General features: G+C 39.7%; 1 protein-coding gene across 3 annotated transcripts in view; it reads right to left on the reverse strand.

The window, feature by feature from the left end:
- Positions 1 to 22383, reverse strand: part of Nup153 (nucleoporin 153) — a 63837-nt gene that overhangs the window by 35503 nt on the left and 5951 nt on the right. For 2 of the 3 annotated variants that reach the window (XM_021180146.2, XM_021180144.2), the window contains exons 1-5: positions 18538 to 19034; positions 7882 to 8104; positions 3995 to 4243; positions 3219 to 3358; positions 3011 to 3139 (exon numbers count right to left, since the gene is read on the reverse strand). In XM_021180146.2, coding sequence (XP_021035805.1) covers positions 3011 to 3139; positions 3219 to 3358; positions 3995 to 4243; positions 7882 to 8104; positions 18538 to 18654 — 858 coding nt within the window. In that variant the 5' untranslated portion in view covers positions 18655 to 19034. Of the gene's footprint in view, positions 1 to 3010; positions 3140 to 3218; positions 3359 to 3994; positions 4244 to 7881; positions 8105 to 18537; positions 19035 to 20501; positions 20559 to 22383 lie in introns of those variants that run through there. The other variant, XM_021180145.2, reaches the window with a different exon arrangement.

Consider the following 22383-nt stretch of genomic DNA (forward strand, 5'->3'; position numbering starts at 1 on the left):
CGAAAGATTCTAAGGATACACCAGATAAGCATATCTGGCACTAAAAATTGTTCAATATAAACAATATGAGAAAAATGACAGCAGGAAAAGAGACTTATGAACTGTTTGCAGATTTGTATCACCTTAGCATCTAACGAGCTCAACTAAAGCTTATCAAATAGAGTATAATCCAGCCACCTACCTGTATAACCTACAACATTAGCCTTTCTATTTTATAACAAAATATAAGTTTCTGTGTCATTACTCATGAGCTGACAAGTCAGAGTCCAGCAATACCTTCTCACTAAATTTTACACTTAAGTATTTTGTGCCATTTGTTAGCTTTAAGCAGTCAGTCTGAACTGTTCAATAAGCTTAATTCATATTTGAAATAGATCTTCCCACCTTCTAGGTTAAGAAACATAGCTGACACAGCTCCTTCCTCAGAAGAATACTACCACAAACCACCAAATGATACTTCACTAAAAGTTGTTCAATTTCTAACTCTGCTAATATCGGAGACTTTCCATATTAGCCTTCTAGCTTATCTCTAGCTCAGTTATGGTAGCTTTTAGAAAGGAATGTAAGCACACTGTCCTTTACTGGGACTACTACTGTCCTTTTCCAATATGCACACTTGGTACATTTTTACACCTCCTGTACTGACTAGAAACTGTAGCCTGATGTTTTACAGGGATAACAGTGAGATAACCATGTTCTTTTCCCAATCTCAGAGGGACAGCATTCAGCCTTTCATCAGAAAGCCAGACGCTGCCTGAAGATTTATATAGATGTGCAGTATCAGGTGAGGTTATCTAGTAGGTGAAAAATCTTATCAAACATGAAGGATTTCTGTCAAATGTTTATGTTTTTTTATCTATCTCTTCTGAAAAAGACAGATTACATTCATTTTCTAACATTGGGCAAATGTTGCATTCCTAAAACAAACCCACTTGACTAACTTACAAATGTATCTGATGAAAAGATGCCTACTATTATTGAGAAATGTTGGCCTGTAGCTCTCTTCAATAGCTCTGCTCTTCTCATAAATATGTGAAAACGAAGGTGTGGAATCAGTATCCATTTCTTTCTTACATGTTTGGTAGAATTAACCACTTTTCTTAGCTGGGAGGTATTTCAAATAAATTAGTTATGCTGAACAAATCTATCCTTGACCAATATCAAGCCACATGAAATACTAAATCTAACAAAACATGTTCAAGGTCCACATACTATATACTACAAAAAGTCTTAAAAGCTTCTAAATATATGAGATACATCATCTAATAGATTAAAAAACGTAATTGTCATACGAATTTTCCTCCATTTGATCTTGTAATCACAATCAATATCCAGACAGCCACTGCAAAAATCAACCTGTTCTCAATTTTTATGAAATTCCAAGAATTACAGAAAGCCAAGGACTCTGCTGTAGCTGAGTAGATTAAGTGTCTAATATAGTCATAGCCTTCATTCAAGGAAAGGGGGGTGGGGGGCAAAGCAAGCTTGTACAAAACAAATTAAGAGAACGGCATTACCAATTTAAAAACTTTCTCTATACCAGCTATCAAGATAAAGTACCAGCGTAACATAAAGACAGGTAACAAAGAGAAGTAGAAAAAACCAAGTTGTGAAATTGACCTCGTGCAATTAACACAAATGGAGAAAGGAGTCTTCAACAAATGGTACCTATAACAAATGCTCAAATGTAAAACAAATCAATGCTGACACACCTTATACCAGACATAAATCAACTCCAAAACAAATGACAGCTCTAAATTAAAGCCTAAAAAACTACGAAATTTCTTCAAAACTACTGTGACATCTAGTTATACATAGGATACCAAAAGCATAAACAGAAGAAAATTAAAATATACCAACTAATCACCTATAAAACACACATCTCATTAAAAAAATTAAATAACTAGACCACTAAAAGTCAACCCTCAAAATTCATCAAGAACCCAATTTTATAATGAACAAGATTTGTAAAATTTTTAAATACATAATATAAAAAAAACTTCTGGGACAGGAGTGGTGCCACATGGTATACTCAGGAGGCAGAGGCAGGCAGATCTCTGAGTTCAAGGCCAGCATGGTCTACAAAGCAAGTCCAGGACAGCCAGGGTTCTGTTACACAGAGAAACCCTGTCTGGAAAAAAACAAAACAAACAAACAAAACAGGGTAAGATAAAAAACTTCAAAACATAAAAAGACATTCAACATCATTAGTTATTGAGGACAACCCAATTAAAACCATAAACCGAAATTACCACTGTGTCCCTATTAGAATGACTAAAACAAAAAACCTGACAATTCAAAGTGTGCAAGTGCAGCTGTAGTGACATTACAGGTAACAAAGTGGTACTCAACAGGAAATACCTGTCGTGTTTATTATAGACTTAACAATCTAAACTCCTGAGTATATGTCCAAGACAGACGAAAATGAATGTTGAAACTGAAAATATCTTTTCAATACCAGCTTAATATCAGCAACAAAAAGGAATCAAAGTGTGCAAACTAAGTCACAGTAATACAAATATATTGTATCAGCCCAATTCAAAAGGCTACATACACACTGTATGACAAAATTCATTTAACATCACAACATAACGACAAAGTCCTAAATACAGACCGGTAAATGGCTCCCAGGGAGTGACTATACACGCTGATGGTAGGAATATCTAAGATATTTTGTTGCCATGAAAATGGTTTTTTCAACATTTGAATAGCAGTAGTGACAATACTGCTCTATCACAATTCAAATATGATAAAATTAAGGCAATTACTATGTGTAATTTTTACGAGATTTTAAAAAGTGAAATTGTCATACTGCCTAGAAACACACACATATATTAATCAGTATGTTCACTGCAATTAAAATGTTCTCATACCCTAAATTTTTAAAAGCCTCACAGTTCTATAATTCTTAAGATTTATATAATTCAAGATTCATAATTCAAGTCGGTTGGGTTTTCGTAGTCAGTCTCTAATAATGAGAAAGTTTATCAACAATTCTACTCAAACTAACCTGGTAAGGTGTACTTCGTACTTTATTCTGTCTTACAGCAGCAGCTGCCCCTCCATATGTTGTTTTGCCAGGATAAAAAGGAGAGTCTCCAAGCTGACTTGTTTTAAGAATTGAAGAATTCCCAAGTGACTGCATAGAAAAACAGTGATAAATTATATGCAAAACGACTTAACCTTTTGTGATTATACCCATTATAGTTAGTACTCACGGTGGAAAGTGTTCCAAAGGCAGACAAGTTGAATGCTGGTTTTTTGGAGCTGATGGCAGTATGCTGTGAGAGTGAATGAGAGCGTTCTGCTTCGGGGGACCACAAAGGTGGCAGGGAAGTGTTCTTTGAAACAGCTATATCTAAAATAAAAATTTATAATTTGTAGTAATAGTGTCAATCTTAAAACTCTAAGGCCCAGATTTTTATCATATATTTATAAATAAAAATCAAAATTAAAAACTAAAATAAAAGACAAGCAGTGGAGACACAAAGCCTTAATCCCAACACTTGGAAGGCAAGAGGCAGATGGATGTCTCTGAGTTTTGAGGTCAGCCTGATTTATAGAATGAGTTCCAGGACAGCCAGGGCTACACCGAGAAACCCTGTCTCTAAAAACAAAAGCAAACAATCAAAAAAAGGAGGGCTGGAAAGATGGCTCAGCAATTAACATTTACTACTCATGTAGAAAAGCTGGATTCAGTTCTCAGCACCCACCCACCATCACTTGGAATTCCAGTAGTAGGAAATCCAATGTCCTCCTCTGGCCTCTCTGGGTACCTGCACACATATGATATACAAAAGCTCTTGCAGACAAACACACACACATAAAAAAATAAATCTTAAAACAAACAAAAAACACCTAAATTAGGATGGTTCCCTACTCCCTTAATCCTAGTATTTAACAGGCTGAGGCAAGTAGATGTCTATCAGTGCAAGGACAGTTTAGTATACATAGCAAGTTCTAGGTAGCCATGGTTACAAAGACCTTTGAGTACCTTTCTCAGAAGCTCTTGAAGAGAACCCACTGGTAGTTGAGATGTTATCATCATCATGCTGAGAGGTAGAATCTTTAATCTCCTTCACAAGGGAAAATCCAGAACTGCCAATTGGGAACGCAGAGGACGTGGACGGCTGACAGTGCAAAGCAGGGGATTCCAACACAGAGAAATTCAGATGACTCCGATGAAGAGAAGGTCTTGTTAACACATCTGGATAATTTGAAGCAGTACTGGTCGTTGATGGTTCTTAAAAGAATGAAGTTAACATTATGAATAAAAACCAAGAAAGGGCACTGCACTAGCACGATAAAAGTCTTTACCACATTTGCATTTTCAATGCCAATCTGGACTACAAAGCAAGTAACATACTTTCTTCAAGAGACAGACTTTTTATCGTTCAGGACAATGTGAAGAACGAGAGCTGAAATACAACTATTTTGCCCCCAGCTGACTAAACCTATTCATGTTTGTATTTCTTGAGTGAGGCTACTCTTAATACAACACTAATCTTTACTCTAACTAGGATACAGCAATCAGTTAGGGTACAAGAGTGAAGTATTAAGCTTTACTGCCTTCCAAAAGGCTAGTGTTTATTATGTTCTAAAATAATCTCTTACATACACTCACTTTCCTCTCAAATGAGATGTCATGTTTGTGCTTTGGCTTTCCTGGTGGCTGAATCCAGAGCAACAGGACCATTTAGTGCACCAGCAGAATCTACTACATCTAGTGTAGATAGTTTTTGCTGCTTAAAATAACTCTTTCCCCTCCATACCAGGCTAGACAAAAGTTACAAATTGGGATAACCCTATTAACTTACAGATTCACATTGGTCATCAATGATGCTTCTAAGATGACTATAAATCATGATAGCATAAATCAAGACAGTTGCTCAGAAGTATAATTCACTTCTGACTCATTTACGGCCAGAATTCTAACTGACATGTACAGTACTGAGGTTTTCCTTCTTGGTCTATCCTACTAACCTACTGGATAAAATCTTACCAACACTAAGAGCCAAGACTAGGTAAATGGCTCAAAAGATAAGTGTGCTCACAGTGCAAATATGAAAATCCAAGTTCAGATCCCTAGTACCTATATACAAAGCCAGGTAAGGTAACTAACCCGACTCCTGGGGAGACAAGACAAAGGGGATTATCCCTAGAGTTTGCTAACTAACCAATCTAATCTCTTTTTTTAAAAAATGGTGAAGAGCAACTGAAAAAGACACAACATTGACCTCTAACCTGCACATGCATATGCACAGGCATTACACAAACATGTACACACTCACACAACATATTCACAAGCCAACACAGGAGGTATATGGGCAGAATGCTATAAAGAAGAAACTTGAAATGGCCACAATTCTGATGTTGCTGAGCTACCTGAATGTTCAATACTCTCCAGCCCTATTTTTATTATTAATAAATTATTTGTAAAACTTCATTTTAGGATACAACATTCAGGACTACCAAAATATAAGCTATTTTTACCTTCCTACATTTTGACACTAATTGAACAGTAATGTTTCTAAGGTTATTTTGAAAACACACTATATTTAAATGTTTCACATTAATAAATACAAACAGATGTTTGGCTCTATCTAGCAAGGTCTATATTCACCCTTGTGTTAAAAAAAAAGTTATCAGTGGTACTTGACTCCATATACACTGACTGCAGAATCAAATAAATGCCTTGAGAAAGAGCAGGGAGCATTGTAAGAACTATTTGGGACTGTTAAGACAAGAGCAAGAGCAAATCTAAGTAAAAGAGAGGAAACAGTGCTGCTGAGTTTGCATAGAAATCAAAAGCTATCTATCTGCTTCAAAATGGCCAGAACTACGGCTCAGTGTTAAGAGTGCTTGCCTTAGCATCGGCAAAGGCTATCCTTAGCATAGTGGCCTGAAACCTTATCTCAGAGGAAACATGGACATTCTCAAGATTTCCCTTATTGGACTAGTATGTATGAAACCTTACCAATATTAAGAGGCAATATTAAGCATACTGTAGTAGCATCTTCTAGTTTTTAACCCCCATAATTTGCATTTAAAATTTGCAAAGATATACAAGTCACATGTTACAATCTACCAAAAACTTTAGTAACTTAATAAAATATAAGTTCTAATTAATTCCACTGTGATCATGAAAATACATTAATTTTACATATATATATGTGTGTGTGTGTGTGTGTGTGTGTATATATATATATTAGAAATGCAGGTTACTTAATCCTTCCTAGTACGCTCATCAAACTGGGAATGGGGCTTCTTCTACTATGGGCACACTAGTGCTCACCAAAATCTCTATCAAAAAACAGAAAGCCTGGGCCCCATCTGGCTGGCCAGGAAGCACAATGGAAGCAACCTCCTTAGAGATCTACCAGATAAAGCCTCAACAGTGTTGCTGGTAACACTGGAAAAGAGAATATGAAAAGTAGAGACAGCAAAATTCAAGTTATCCTAATAAAAGCCAGCAAAATTTCAAAGACTATGTGAAACCGAGTATTACTACAGTGCTACTATATGTCAACTTGACCGAAGCTAGAGTCATTGGAGAAGAGGGAACCTTAACTAAGAAAACTCACCCACCAGAGTAGCCTAGCCTATGGGCAACCCTATGGTACTTTTTTACCTTTTTGGGGGGTGGGGTGGGGGGAAGGGATAAGGGTGGAGGGGAGGGTTTAATGTTGCAGTAATTCTCCAACCCAAATATGCCCCCCAATGAAAACACAGCTCAATATGAATAAAAGCTGTGCACCTAGATTGGGCAGATCTACCACTACACTACCATCTTCCCCATGTATGAGACCCCTTAGAACTCTCCAGGCCACCTGGTTTTCTGTTCTGCTTTCCTTCCACCTCCTTCTAGCATTCTCTCTCCCTCTCTTTCTTCTCTCTCTCCACTTTCAGCTCCACCTTCCCTTTTTTCTGCCCAATCACCCGTTCTAGCCTTTATTTTACAGATTAAGTTGGGAAGCAGGTTTACAGGATTCACCTGAGTGCTGACTCATTCCTCTTCACAACCCCTCACCGGAGAATGGAATTAGCATCAAATAACAGCCCCAGAGCTATCCACAACAGGTTAAGACAGAGTCACCTGCCTCTGCTTTCAGAGAACTCAGATTAAAGGCATGTGCCACCAAATTGGGTTGGTGCATCTGCTCAGTTGATGGCATGGAAGGGCTCAGATCACTATGGGAAGTGTCATCTCTAGAAATAGAGGTCCTGGGTACATAAGAAAGCAGGCTGAACAAGCCATGGGGAGCAAACCAGTAAGGAGTATTTCTCCATGGTTCCTGCCTTAACTTTTCTGGATAATATAAGCTATAAAATGAAAGCAACCCTTTCTCCAAGTTGGTTTTGGGTATGGTGTTTATCACAGCAATGGAAACCCTAACTATGACACTATGGACACTAGACTTAACATTTTCTTTTAAGTAACCATTTTACTATTTATCTTTATAGGCTAACTAGATAGGAATATACATTACTAACTACATCAACACTGATTAGTCTATGTCAGTTATTTATTCAAAAAACATTTTAACTACATCTGTCAAAACCCACAGCAATAAAGGGGACTGGCAAGCCTAGTGACCCAAGTTCAATGCCTGGGGACTCATGTAGGAGAAAGAGAGGACTCCATCACACACGTGTTGATCTTTATCTCCACACAACACGCTGTGGCATGCCAGCCCATGTGCATATACACACAAATATTTTTAAAAACTACTCAATAAACATACTCAGTGTGAACTTGATTCCAAATGTTCCACACAGGATTTACATATTACTCGGTCAGATGCTATCACACTCAGGTAATATAAAGATATTTAAATTAGGAAGATCTACACTTTGTAACCAAATATCCACAGTATTTACCTTCTGTGTTACTGCCTGCAGGGTCAGGGGTGATTCTCCCATCATCAGTGTTTGTGTTCTCATCCGCATAAATCGCATGCTCATCTTCTCTACTTTCTGGCCAGGGTGGAACTTCATCTGCATCTGGTGAACAGCTGCAGGCATTTTCACTCTTGTTGAAGTATCTTTGTAGCCACCCTGGTACAATATTCTTAACAGATTCTGTAACCCTGCTAAGAATGCCCTGTTGGAGAACACATACATAAGACTACTTTAGAAAACAAGCAAAACACAACTGTTTCCAGCAAAATTACTAAGATTCAGTTTGTAATGGTATGACATTATACTGTTTTTAATGACCCAAGTTTAATCAACTAACCAAGATCTAGATTTAGTGGTAGGCAGTACATGTTTTCATCCTTCTGGATCTTAATACATTAAAAGACATACTATAAGCCATTTCAACAATTATTTTGTGTCACATTCTTTAAGGAAGACAAAGAGCTAGAAATATGGTTAGTGCAGCTGGTGGAGTGCTTGCTTCTCAAGCTCAAGGCCTTGTTTAGATTCTTCAGCACTACAAAAGTTAGAAAAAAATAACAATTAAGCAAAGAAGACTATAAGAAATCCCCCACAAAATAGGAAAGATAACTAATTCAACATAAATCAAACTCAAGAAGTAACCTAAGACCTCTTTTGGGTGATAAAATTTTATATTATAAAATCTTTCCTTTAAAAATCTGAGCCGGGCGTGGTGGCGCAACACCTTTAATCCCAGCACTCGGGAGGCAGAGGCAGGTGAATTTCTGAATTCGAGGCCAGCCTGGCCTACAAAGTGAGTTCCAGGGCAGCCAGGGCTACACAGAGAAACCCTGGAAGGGGGGGGGGGGGNGATCTGAAGAATTAGCTTTAACTTGGCAAAACTAAAGGAAAAAACAATTTGGTGTGATGCTGCAGCCGACTTTCACTGCCGCTGCACTCTTCTAAGTAATTTTCACATATTGGTCAACTGAATACTCAAAAATCACTTTCTGTAGTGAGAATAAGGCACTTTATGAATGAAGAGTCAGGAACATATAGCCCAATCTCCAGTTCCATAAAAAAAGCAAGGCATGGATGAAGACAATGCAATGCCACTAAGTAGTATGCCCAAGATACAAGCAGGTCTATGTGTATTCAGAATGGAGTAACAGCATGAGCCATAGCATCCAGGAACCTATGGCAAAACTTGAATACCAATCTCCCTTTGATTTACTCTAAGAATATTCCTGCCTACTATTGCCCATTGGAACGATAAATATCACATGAAATAACATGAAAGTACTTCTCAAGGAAACATGTGCTGGTAATTCTACTAATAAGGGAAAGAGCTAGTACAAGCAAGCTGGGATACGGTACTCAATTTCAGGCATAAATTTCACTCATGAAGAAGCATTAATTAGGCTTCAGAGAATCGCAGAAAGAAAAGGGGGACTTAGCAGATTAAAAAAGAATTTAAAGTCAAAGGCATAATATAGAATTCTACGTTGGAAGCAAGTCCAAAAGAATTAAGGCTTTAAAATTTCTATCAAGAGAAAAGATGGGAGATCTTTCTGCAACAGATTCTTGAATACCAAATTGCTTTATTTGGAAAGGTATAAAATAACAATCGATAAGTATAACATAAAATTATTCTTCTATGTGGTCTCCCAACAAAAATATAGATCTATATGGTAAACTATCAAACATTATAGGCAATGGTCCTAGAATATTCATTCTAAAGAACAAATTCATTGTTTCCCTTTTTCTATTTCAATGCATAGTATTAATTACTTTAGAGAGAAATGACTATGGATCTAAACCTAATGTTTATTAAGCAGACAGAGTAACAGCTAACACCCTCCTATTGCAAAAGACCTAAAAGTACTTACAAAATAAACTATACTATGCTTAGAAACAGCATTTTGTCTATCCAAGTCACATACAACACCATTAAGTACCTCAATGATCAGAAAACAAAACTGAAAGCCAGTCAGGCAGTAATGGTGTACATACACCTTTAATCCCAGAACTTGGGAAGCAGAGGCAGGTGGATCTCTGTGAGTTTAATAAGGCCAGCCTAGTGGGCTCCAGGACAGCCAGGGCTCCACATAGGAAACCCTGCCTCGAAAACCACAATACAACCCAACACAACACCCCCACACACACATGGGGGAAGGGAAGCTTAACCATCGTATCTAGCCTCAGCACAACAATACTCACAATGAATGACAGCTCAAAGAATAAAAGAGAAGGGTATAATGCGAACCGACCTGTAGCCATTAAAACTTACATCCTTAAATTTCAGCAACCAAACATTAATCTTAGGTTGAATGACTGAAAGTCATGAAGAAAAAAATAAACTCTGGTCTAACATGTTCTAACTTTAGTTACAGGATGAGCAAAGGCCTCAAGTCCTCCACAATACTAAGCATGAACTTTCAAGGTAGGGCTGGTTTAATCCCTCCTCTTCCTCCCAAGTGACTGATACATGATCAAGTTAGAAAACCACTCGATTTGAAAGGATTAGCAACTCAGATACATCACAGGAAATTAAGATACATTTTTAGAGCCAGGCAGTGGATGTGGAAGTGGTGGCTGAGGTGGTGGTGGCAGAGCACATCTTTAATCCCATCAGTTGAGTGGCAGAGGCAAGCCAATCTCTGTGAGCTCCAGGCCAGTCTGGTCTACAGATCAAGTTCCAGGACAGCCAGGGTTACAAAGAGAAACCCTGTCTTGAAAAAACAAAGAACAACAACAACAAAAATGGTACACAAACCAAGGTACATTTCAGGAAAAGCCCCTCCTATAGTATATGAATAAAATCATACATATTTCAAAAACTTACACATCAACTGACAGCTCCTAATGAAAAGCTGAGTTAAAGATCAAGAGCTAGACTCCAGCCTGGGCTCCCTGAGACCTGAGAGAAGTGGGAGAGGGATGAAAGGAACGAGAAAAGAGAAAATATTCTTGTGCAGGAAGAAGGCTCCGTGCCAAAAAGAGTTCTTCGGGTCTTCATAGAAATGGATCAATCTTGATGGAAGAATGCTTTACATCGGGCATGGTGGTGCACACCTTTAATCCCAGCACTCAGGAGGCAGAGGCAAGTGGATTTCTGAGTTCTAGGCCAGCCTGGTCTACAAAGTGAGTTCCAGGACAGCCAGGGCTATACAGAGAAAGCCTGTCTTGAAAAACCAAAAAAAAAAAAAAAAAAAAATGCTTTACAAGGTGGACACGGTGGTGCACACCAGTAGTCCTCGAATAAGGATGGAAGAGGAAGGGCCACAGTTGAAGGACAGGAAAGGCTACAGAGTAAAGACACTTTAGAATTTAAAAAAAAAAAAAAAAAGTTAAATTACAAGAAAGAAAGAAAGAAAGAAAGAAAGAAAGAAAGAAAGAAAGGAAAAGAAAGAGAAGAAAAGAGAGAGAAAACACAGAACAAAGACTTCATGCAACTCCTACTTAACCAAATCAACTTCTACACTAAATAAGAATGAAAGTTTTCCTTCAGAACATCTCTGAAACTTCCAGCCTAGGGCAATCACTCCCTTCTGTGTATGGAGTGGTGCTCTTGCTTCCAAGAGGTGGCCTCCAAGGGCACACTACACACATGGTACATAGAGAATGACTACATGGAGAATGAAGGCGAGAATTAAGAGGCCAGCCTAAGCTACAGAAGACCCTCAAGAAGAGAGCTAGGAAAAGAGGAAGTTCTCCAGGTTTTCACTGAAGAGTTTCCCTAGAAAGGAGGATACAATCTGACAATGTTTTAAAATTTAATTAAAAAAAAAAAAAACTCTAAAATGGCAAATAAAATCAATAAAATAAATCCAATAAAAATCCAAATAAATCCAATAAAAACACATAAGTATTTACTGGATTTAAGACTTCCAATTTTATATCCATTTTAACAACTTCTACTGTTCTGTATATTTCTTCCCCTCAAAGAGGTGAAAAACCATCTTACAGCAGAGTAAACAGAAACACCCTCTACAGTGATGACAAAGCCAACTACATAAAAAGCAAAAGTCCCCTATGCAAAATTCATAGTGCATTAAAAAATAGAACTGATTTTATCTGTGGCACTATAAGCAAAGGCTACACTAAGAAATTAAAAATAATGAAGTTAAATTGAAGCTGAAAGAAGAAAATCCTCAGATTTAAGCTATAAATCCACTGATGTTCTTGCCTTAAGGATTAGTTTCTTCATTTGGCAAAAGATAGTAAAAATAATTAAGTGCCCAAAACCATATACAAGTCACAGCAGTTTTGAACACAGTACTCATATTTTATTTAAGCTTAGTTCACAAGAGACTCTGGGGGTGGAGGAGAGAACGATTTAGCCTATAGTCACTTTCTTTTCACCAGAAGGCGACTTCTCAATTTGACCACTCCTCAGTCCTGATGCTTCACACACAAGTCTCTTCTCCAGGTCTCTACTCCATTCTACTTAAGTTCACTCAACTCCATTCACATTGTCCTCATAAAATAGCATTCAATACTACAATCTTTCATAACTTCACTGGCTCTGTGACCACGACAACAAACTAAGTCCAGCACCAGTTTACCAAGCCTTACTCTTCCAAAATACTCCATTTCGATTTCCACTAGTCCTTTCAGACCCCTATATTACATTAATACCTCATTCTGACCTGAGTTTTCCTCAAGGCCCCCTTCATCCTCCTAACTCATTTAGTATCTGTGCAGTCACTAGATCCACCCCACCCCCACCAAAGTTTTTTTCAGTCATTTTTAAAGCTGCCTCACTGTAACATCAATACTGGGTTATTTCATGTGGGAAGAAATTAAGTATTATAAAGACATTTATACTAAGTCAAATTTTGATAATCTGAAATTAAGCTACAAATCTCAGGCACTGCCATATTTTATAAACTGTTAAACTTACCCGATCTGCCCAGTCCAAGTTCTCCAGTCACTTAAAAATATTCTTCTGGCTAAAGAATTAAATATTCCCAAGTAGCCTATTTTCACCCCCTTCAAAACTTACAACACTGGCTGGGCAGTAACATTCATATGCTTGTTAAATCTAGCACTCCCAGCACTCAAGAGGCTGAGGTAGAAAGATCTAAAGATCAAACCAGCTTGGGCTATATAGTGAGTTCAAGCCAGACTAGACTATAGGAAGACCCTGCCTCAAAAGTAAAAATAAGGGCCTGGAGAAATGGCTCAGTGTTTAATAAGAGTACTTGCTGTTTTTCAGAAGTCTCAAGTTCAGTTTCCAGCAGTCTGTCAGGGTGCTCACAACTGCCTATAACTCTAGCTCCAGAGGCTGATACCCTCTTTGGGCCTTCACAGGTACCAGCACACAAATGTGCGCGCACACACAGACTCATATGTAAGAAGATAGTAAAAGCAAGCCTTTTGAAAATAATTTTTAAAAAAACTTAAAATGTAACAAGAAGCACAACCCATTAAGTCGATAGCAGTTAAAACTCCCATAAGAGCTATCTCATATCTCACATTTTAATACTGAGACTAAGAATTTCTCAAGCCACACTATGAAAAAGATAAAGTACAATCAAATAAGTAGAAATATTTATAGTTGAGAAAGGTGTTCTATTACCCTTTTTCTGATAATGAATTGTGTCTGACATCAAGACCGCAAATATACTTTCTTGCTTTTTGACCACAGACAGAACCAGACCAAGGCCAGACATATTAAAGGAAGCTCTATATCAGAAATATAAAAGTTGAAAATACAGAATTATTGCAATGTTCTCAATATCCTGCACATAATAAGATGGCTATCTTTAGTGGCATCTGACCCAACACTTCATTTTACTTCAAGCTAGACACTTGTATCATTAGGACTTTCCAGGAAATGGAGACATAAATGAAGCTTTTTTGGTGTCATATTAAAAACATGGTAAGGGGGCTGGAGAAATGACTCAGCGGCGGTTAAGAGCACTGACTGCTCTTCCAAAGGTCCTAAGTTCAAATCCCAGCAACCACATGGTGGCTCACAACCATCTGTAATGGGATCCGAAGCCCTCTTCTAGTGCATCTGAAGACAGCTACAGCAAACTTAAAAGATATAATAAATAAATCTTAAAAAAAAAAAAAAACTGGTAAGGAAAAGTGCTAAGTGGTAAGATAAGCTTTATCTCTCACCTCAAGATAGATAGATAGATAGATAGATAGATAGATAGATAGATAGATAGATAGATAGATAGATAGATATACAAAAAGAATCCACTTTCTATTCATCAGTCAAGCCGGAACTTTCTACCTACATACCTATGTGACTGGTACTTCTCAAGAAAAAGACAAAGTTCTTTAAAAAGTTGTGATAAAGCTAGACTTTTATCAAATTTTGTGATAAAGTTTTGGTCCTAGGTTTTCTAGTTTGGGACTAAGGTAATCTATCTACTTAGAAAACAGGATGACTCATAGCCTATCCTTCCTCACTTAAGTCAGTGACCACATTCAACTGTTTAACAAGGTAGGGAAAGGGAGGAATCCCCTATCCATCAATCAATAGTTTAGATCACTTTAGTTTGACTTTCACTTGGTAAATAAACAAAGACTGGCAGGCACACATCTTTAAACCCAGCACTTGGGAGGCAGAGGCAGGTGAATTTCTAACTTCAAGGCCAGCCTGGTCTACAGAGTGAGTTCTAAGACAGCCAGGGCTACACAGAGAAACCCTGTCTCAAAAAACCAAAAAAGCCTTAAGTTTAGTATGATTTTGGAAAAGAATTTTGAAATTTTGAATTTTGGAAAAGTAACCAGAGGAAGAAAAAATACCGCTAATTCTAAAAGACAGCAAAATGCATAGACCACTTAAAAAATGTTAAAGTCAAGGCTCTATTTAATCATAACTTCATGTGAGTTCTATACCATCTGAGACATTTTTATGTCATTTAACTCTTGGTAATCTTCCATTTATAGATGACAAAATTAAGCATAATGTTTCATCATTCAACTCTTCAGGCAGAACAGGGATTCAAACTTATTCTAATTTCATCAGAATATTTTTAAAGCAATTATTTCTATAAGCATCTGAGATATAAAGAATAAAACTTTAGTATCTGGAATGAATAAAATAGAGAAATATTACTCTTTTCAAAGCTGAGAATACTCTTTAGACATCAAATGTTACAAAAGACACACTTATTGGTGTCAAAAAAAAAATCACAAAGTACCAAAATTAAAAAAGTATCCTATCACATAAACCCAGTTCTACAAACTCAGTTGACTGTGGGCCTTTGACCTGGTCTTAAAGGGAAAAATGATTTTAACATTTGCCAAAGATTCTTTAAAAAAAAAAAAAAAAACTACAACCACAGAGCCTCAAAATAGCTTTGTTTCTTTATAAAAAGGATTCATCAACATCTAAAATATTGATGAAAGGAGAACCCCTCCTCTACCTCAGCTTTTTAAACAATTGAATGTAGTGAGTGACCTAACCAGGATGTTCAGGCTATCTATCAGCCAGCCTGTTTCTGTAAGGATGAAAGGCAGATTCCCTTAGCTCCAAGCCAGAAAGTCTTTTAGCACCAAAAGAGGGGAGGGGAAAAAAGCAAATGGTTCTGTCTCACCAGGAGGTGGCAACAGATTCTTCCAGAAGTTCTGCTCATGAGATCAAGTGTATTAGGAATTGCGACCAGCTTACCCTCCAGGCCTTGCTACACACAATGAAAATGGGAAAGGAGACTCAACAGGAGTTTTCTCCTGTTCTTTAGAAAAATAATCAATTTTAAAAAGTACCTGGGTTAGTTATCAATAGATTTAAGCAGGATGGTCTCTGGTTTAAGGCCAGCCTGGGCTACCCAGGACCCTGTCCAAAAAAAAAAAAAAAAGTAGAAAGTAGTTGAGTAGTTGGTTAATGGTGAAAATAACCATCCTGCATTGTTCATTTGCTTCTACACTTCTTGAGACAGCCTCACTCTACAGTTCAGACTAGCCTAGTGTCACTATGAAGCCCAGACTGGCTTCAAATTCCGAATCCCCTGGCCTCAGCCCCTTAGCAGCTGTGATTTCAGGTTACCTCTTTGCCCAACTATGTCTACTTGTAACTGCTTGACCTTTATCTGGTTGATCAAGACAATATCTTTCTAGCTCCACAACTTCAAGCAAGGTGGCTTAAAAAAAAAAGAAAAAGAAAGAAAAGTTAAAAGTAGAAAAATGCTAAGGAAGCTAGAGAAAGCACCCAAGGAACTAAAGGGAACTGCAACCCTATAGGTGGAACAACAATATGAACTAACCAGTACCCCGGAGCTCTTGTCTCTAGCTGCATATGTATCAAAAGATGGCCTAATAGGCCATCACTTGAAAGAGAGGCCCATTGGACTTGCAAACTTTATATGCCCCAGTACAGGGGAATGCCAGGGCCAAAAAGGGGGAGTGGGGGGGATGGGTATGGGGGACTTTTGGTATAGCATTGGAAATGTAAATGAGCTAAATACCTAATAAAAAATGGAAAAAAAAAAAAAGAAAAATGCTAAGGTTTAAACATTTCCCAGAAGACCTAAACCAGAAGTCAAAACAGGAAATCAGAAATCAACTGAACATGATACAGGAGTCACAGGTACTGGGTGACTGCAGTAGCTAGCTCCTTGGCCTGACATTTGCTGTCCTGCATTCACCAATAAGCACCAGCCTGCTTACTCTTAGTCTAACCTTCTACCACACAACCAAAGACTTCATTCTGCCAAGAGGCCATGGACACTTATCAAGCATTAGTATGAAACATGCCATGTCATGAAGTTCCTTGATATATCCAAGATGATGACTCAGCAGCTGCTGCAAAACAACCAGTTGAGAAGCTCTGGTAGTAGAGGACAATGACATCCACTAAGTCCGAGGTAAAACTAGTTAGTTACTTTAGAAACAAAAACTGAGCTGCATACTTTTATATAAGCCTAAACACTTTTTTCTTTGGTCAATTCTGCCAAAATTAAATCTGCTAATCAAGAAAGAGTTATCTTTAATTCCAGTTCAAATTAAGATGTATTTACATTTTAAATTAAATGACTGAGTCAAGAAGCTAACATGTCTTATAACTACTGAGCTCTAAAACCATACAGCTTGAAATCTGTATCAGCTCTAAAACATGTTTGGTTTTAGTTGACAGCACTTCTCTCTCAAATTTGTTTTTTTTTTTTTTAACCTAAATACATTTTAAAATAAGCTGTGATCATAACTTTGGCTTCTTTCTAAATTCTATCATAATATCATACATAATAATGGCTTCTTTCTAAACTCTATCCAAGCCATCCATTTCTCTGCTCAAATTGTTTTCAAGCATTCTGAGGTGGTTCATTACTCTTAGTATAAGAATATGTTTGTCTTAATGCCCACTGTACAGTATTAGGTAAAGTAAAATGGCCAGGCTTGTGACCTGATTTTAATCTTAAAGTCTGCTTCCGAAGACCCCGGGCTCCTCAGCATTCAGGGAAAATGGTAATATGGCAAGGCTTCCAAGCAATGACAAATAACTTTAGTACATAAAACACAGCTGTTTCTATTCAAAACTTTCCCTATCTTTATTTTTAAAATCTCAAAAGTGATATAATTTAATATTACCAACAAGTATTCAATTTTAGCACTAGCCAGAATAAACAAAAAGTCTACATTTAAGAGTATGCAACAAGTTATATATTAGCCCTTCTTCAATAAGCTTAAAATATACACTTCCTACTTTTAAAAAGTGGCTTCGTTAAAGTGAGTTTTGACGTTTTAATTCTCACAATTTTTAATAACTGGAAGTGTTCTCTGAACCAAATATCTCGTTTACAACAAGAATCGACTTTTTTATAAACACCCAAAGAAGGCATACGGTGGCTTAACTAACACCCCTGGTGAGCCCGAAATACCTTAAACTTCTAGAAAACGCCCAGTATTAAAAATATTTGGTGTATGAGATCAGAGCTGAAGAACTGGTCAACTGTAGAGAGTAGATGATTCTGGTCTTCAGTATACAGAGCGGGGTGGAGAGAAGAGAGGGAAGAATCGCGCATCAGAGACCAGACGTAAGAGCGGCGAGGGACTTTCAAAACGCCTCAGTGCCACATAACTATAACTCAGTTAAGAGAGGAAAGGATGAGAAGCTAAACCAATGTGTTCCGATCTGGAAAGGCCATGCAGACAGACGAGGGGACCAGACTACCATTAATGATTTAACGCGTCTAAAAATCGAAATTATTCCACGATAATGGGTAACAGCGCCCCCTCCCCAAGTCTCTCCGGGCCGCGGTGGCAGATTAATCTCCCCGCGCACCCTGAACCCGGGAACACCAGAAAGAAAAAGCCTGCCAGCGGACGGGCCTGTTGCCACATCTTTCCCTTGTTCCCTTCGCGAGGTCGTGAGGAATACCATTAAACCCCCAAAACCCGCCAAAAAAAAAAAAAAAAGAAGAAGAAGAAGAAGAAGCCCGAGTATCCGAAGCCTGGGATTTCTTTTCCCGCCCTGTGCCCGCCAGGGAAAGCCCTTGGGCGGGAGGGCTGGGAGAGGCCGCTCGCATCCCACGTGTCTGCCGCCAGGCCCGGCCAGGCTCTACCCACTTCCCGTCGCCACCCCGGTCCAGCCTCAGGCCCTCTGGTCCCCTCCACGTGGGGCCGCCGGGTCCTCGCACCGCCCCCCAGAGCGACCGCCCGGAGCCGCCCAGTCGCCACGGCGTGCGGGTCCCGTACCTGGTGTTGGGGTCGCCCCTGTTGGTAAGGCTTCACCGGCCCCTGGTGGCAACGACGAGTCCGGATCTTGCCGCCGCCGCCGCCGCCCCCTCCTATGCCTCCGGCTCCCGAGGCCATGGCGGAGCCTGGGCGGCCTCCCACTACCGCTCCCGGGCGGGAGAGGCAGAGGCGGCGGCCTGAGGGCCTCCCCCGCCCGGCCCTAGGCGACACACAGACACAGCGAGAACCGCGAGGGAGCGAGCGGGAACTGAGAGTGCGCGCGGCGGCGAGGAAGGCGGTGGCGGCGGCTGAGGGCCCCGAGGTGGCTGAGGAGCGCCGGCCGCGTGAGGACCCCCGCGTCTGTGTTTGTCACCGTCTCTATGGAGATCTCCCGCCGAGGCCGGCGCGAGCAGCTCCGGGCGCCGCTGAGGCCTAGCTCGACCGCCCGCTGCTGGAAGCTCCTCTTCAGCCGCCCTGGCCGTCGCTGCCGCAGTCCAGGCCGCCGGCGCCGCCCGCCAACTCCTCCCCCTGTGCGCGCTGCGCCCGCCCTGCCGCCGCCGCCGCCGCCGCCGCCGCCGTGGTCGTTCCTGCAGTCGTCGCCGCCGCCGCTCTTGCGCCTATTACCGCTGTTGAGGCGGCCGCCGCGGTCGCGAGCCAGAACACCGTCACTCCTCGGCGACCGACGCGTCTGCGTCATCACGCTGCGACAATGTGGGGGGGATGGGTGAAGGAAGGGTTGGCGGAGCCCGCGCTCTCTGTCGCGGGGGCCTCTGGGAAATGTAGTTTTTCTGGCCAGAACGCGGATTCTCGGAAAGGCAGGCTGTAGCGGAAGGACACCCATGGAGCACCGCAGAGGCACAAAGCCCGGGTCATTTGGCGGCAGTTGGCTGATTGTTTAGATTCAGGACGGCGCTTGACACGAATACTGTAATCTCCCATTCATCAATAATAAGCGGAATGGAAGTGAACAGTAAAATCAAAGAACCATAATGTATCACAATGGGGGGAGGGGGGGAACGCGTTTGAATTAACCGTGGCCTCGATCCCAAGGCCGAAAACAAAGTAGGAAAGGCATTTGTCACTTGGGAGGCAGACACAGGGGAATGGCTATTTAGACATTACCCTCAGCTTCATAGTGAGATTCTGTCTCAACGAAAGCAAAGAATACAACTTCATTACTGTTTCATTAAACATATAAGGGCTTTGTTGTCAACACACACCGTGCTAGCATTCTGAGTTGCTTCACTACTTACAGACTTGACCTTGAATGACTCTACTATTTAAATCTACCTTATAAACTTATGGGGAGCTAGTGCGGTCGTCAGTGTAAAGAGCACCCAGTAGATTTCCTGGTATACAAGAAACGCAGTAAATGGTTGCAATTATGACCTATGCAATCAACACATTAAGGGTGACTCATATATCCCTAGTAAACATATATTTGCTTCAGTTAATATTATAGTTAGGTGACTAAACAATGTATCCTCAGAGACCGGATACACCGTGTTAAAGATGCAGGCATTAGTCAAAAGGTCTGTGTGATCATGTGGTCCAGCCTAGTCATTCAATGGACTATATGGAAACCAAGAAAATTTAAGGGGCACCATTAGGGTATTGATTTGGAGCCTGGCTGGTGACACACACCTTTGTTCCCAGCACTCAGGAGTCAGATGTAGATGGATCTCTGTGACTTCAAGGCCAGCCTGGTCTACAAAGCGATTTCCAGGACAGCCTGGGCTACATAGAGAACTGTCTTGGAAAAAAATAAAAATAAAAGAGGGTGGATATCGAATTGGGCACTCAAAGCCAGGTCTATAGCCCAGGTGTTTTGGGGTTTTTTTGGTTTTTTTTTTTTAATGAAGTAAGTAACTATGATTATGAAAAAGAATCGATTATGGAGAATCATAGACTTAATGTTCTATTAGAGAACAGTGTTCTAAAGTTTATAACTATAAAATCAAATAGATGTTTGATCTGTCACTTACTAGCTGTGTAGCCTTGGGGAGATTAGTGATCGTCTTCCTAAGCTTCACTTTCCTCATCTGCAAATAGAATGAATATTTACCTCAACAGGGACACAATTCTGCTTATAATAGCTATACAGACAGAAAGCGCTTAGTGCCAACCAGAAATCCACTACCAAAAGTGATCTCTTGCACCAGCCCACCCCCAAAGTGTACAATTCAAATCACTATTGAAATCAAATTAATAAAACAAAACTTACAGTACCTTTGAACTTATAGTACCTTACAGAACATCAAAGACCCTGCTGTAACCAGTTGGTACAGTCTGTGTCTGACCTTAACCCCTGAGACAAGTTACCAAAGTTGATGAAAAGAATTCATTTCCTCTCTTTCTGTGTCCTCCCTTCCCAATCTGCCTACACTCTCTGAGTGTGTTCTCTCCCCCAGGGCTACAAAACAAGCAGAACTGCTCCTCACTGCATCCCTTCTCAGCCCAACAGAATCAAGTTTCCAGCAGAGGCTAGCATCTCATTCCTGGAAGGAACAGTCTCCACTTTTTTCCACGCTGTGAAAAAAAGTAACGTCACACAGGACCTTACCTTCCAGATGAAATGGGAGGACTGTGGGTTGCTCAGCAAGACCCTATCCCCCTCACCCTCACACAAGTCGGGAAAGAATAAAGGAAAGGTTGTGTCAAAGAACTTGACCAAAGTCATGCAAAACTTCAAAGTAGAAAATTGGTAGAATTTGAGAATTCATGAAAAAGTCCACATCCCTTTTGGGCTTGATTTCAGTTATATCATTCATTTCCCGCATATATTTACGTAGAGAGGAAAAAAATACAATGCTCTCATATTTGTGTGGTTGGTTCGTTGCAGACTGTAGCAGGAAAACAATGACATCAAAAAAGTCCACATTATATCTAGACTGCTCTCTAGAGCCAAAACAATATGTCTAATTCATGAAAAGACGATTACTGCTGGGGTCTCTCTGCCAATAGAGACCCAGTATTTTTCCTGTTTAACATGGAAACCGTTTGTCAACTACAAATCAGCAAATAAGCAGCTGACCTTCATCTGACAGATGAAGAATTACTAGTAATTAAAAATGAAATACAGGGCTGGCAAGATGGCTCAGTGGTTAAGAGCGCCGACTGCTCTTCTGAAGGTCCTGAGTTCAAATCCCAGCAACCACATGGTGGCTCACAACCATCTGTAACGAAATCTGATGCCCTCTTCTGGAGTATCCGAGGACAGCTACAGTGTACTTACATATAATAAATAAATAAATCTTAAAAAACAAAACAAAAAGTGAAATACAGTTTCCTCAAACCCCAACCTGGACTCAAATTAGTCTTCATTTATTTTTTTCAAAAGGTTAAAAAAAAAAAAACTCCAGCCAATAGAATATTCAGAGATGGCAAATACAGGAAATTATGAAGTTTTATGTATTTAGTTTACCCTCTAAACACAAAAAAAATAAGGTCTGGACGATAATGTCTATTCATGCAAATTATTTCCTTCACATTATTATTACATCATCACAATGTTCTGCCCACATTTTCATGTGATAATTACTACCATGAACTTCATTAAATAGAGAAATAAAAAGAAGCCCACCTGGTGGTGTACAACTATAAGTCCAGCACACTGGGAGGTACAAACAGAAAGATTAAGAAATTTAGGGCCAACCTGGGCTACATAGTGAAGCCCTGTCTCAAAAAAGTAAATAAGCAAATAATCAACATAAAGAACTGTGTGTGTGTGTGTCCTGTGTTGGATATTAGGGTAAGAAAGTCAATGGTGGAGCCGGGCGTGGTGGCGCATGCCTTTAATCCCAGCACTCGGGAGGCAGAGGCAGGTGGATTTCTGAGTTCAAGGCCAGCCTGGTCTACGAAGTGAGT

The sequence above is a fragment of the Mus caroli genome, chromosome 13, assembly GCF_900094665.2.
Source record: "Mus caroli chromosome 13, CAROLI_EIJ_v1.1, whole genome shotgun sequence".
Classification (NCBI taxonomy): domain Eukaryota; kingdom Metazoa; phylum Chordata; class Mammalia; order Rodentia; family Muridae; genus Mus; species Mus caroli.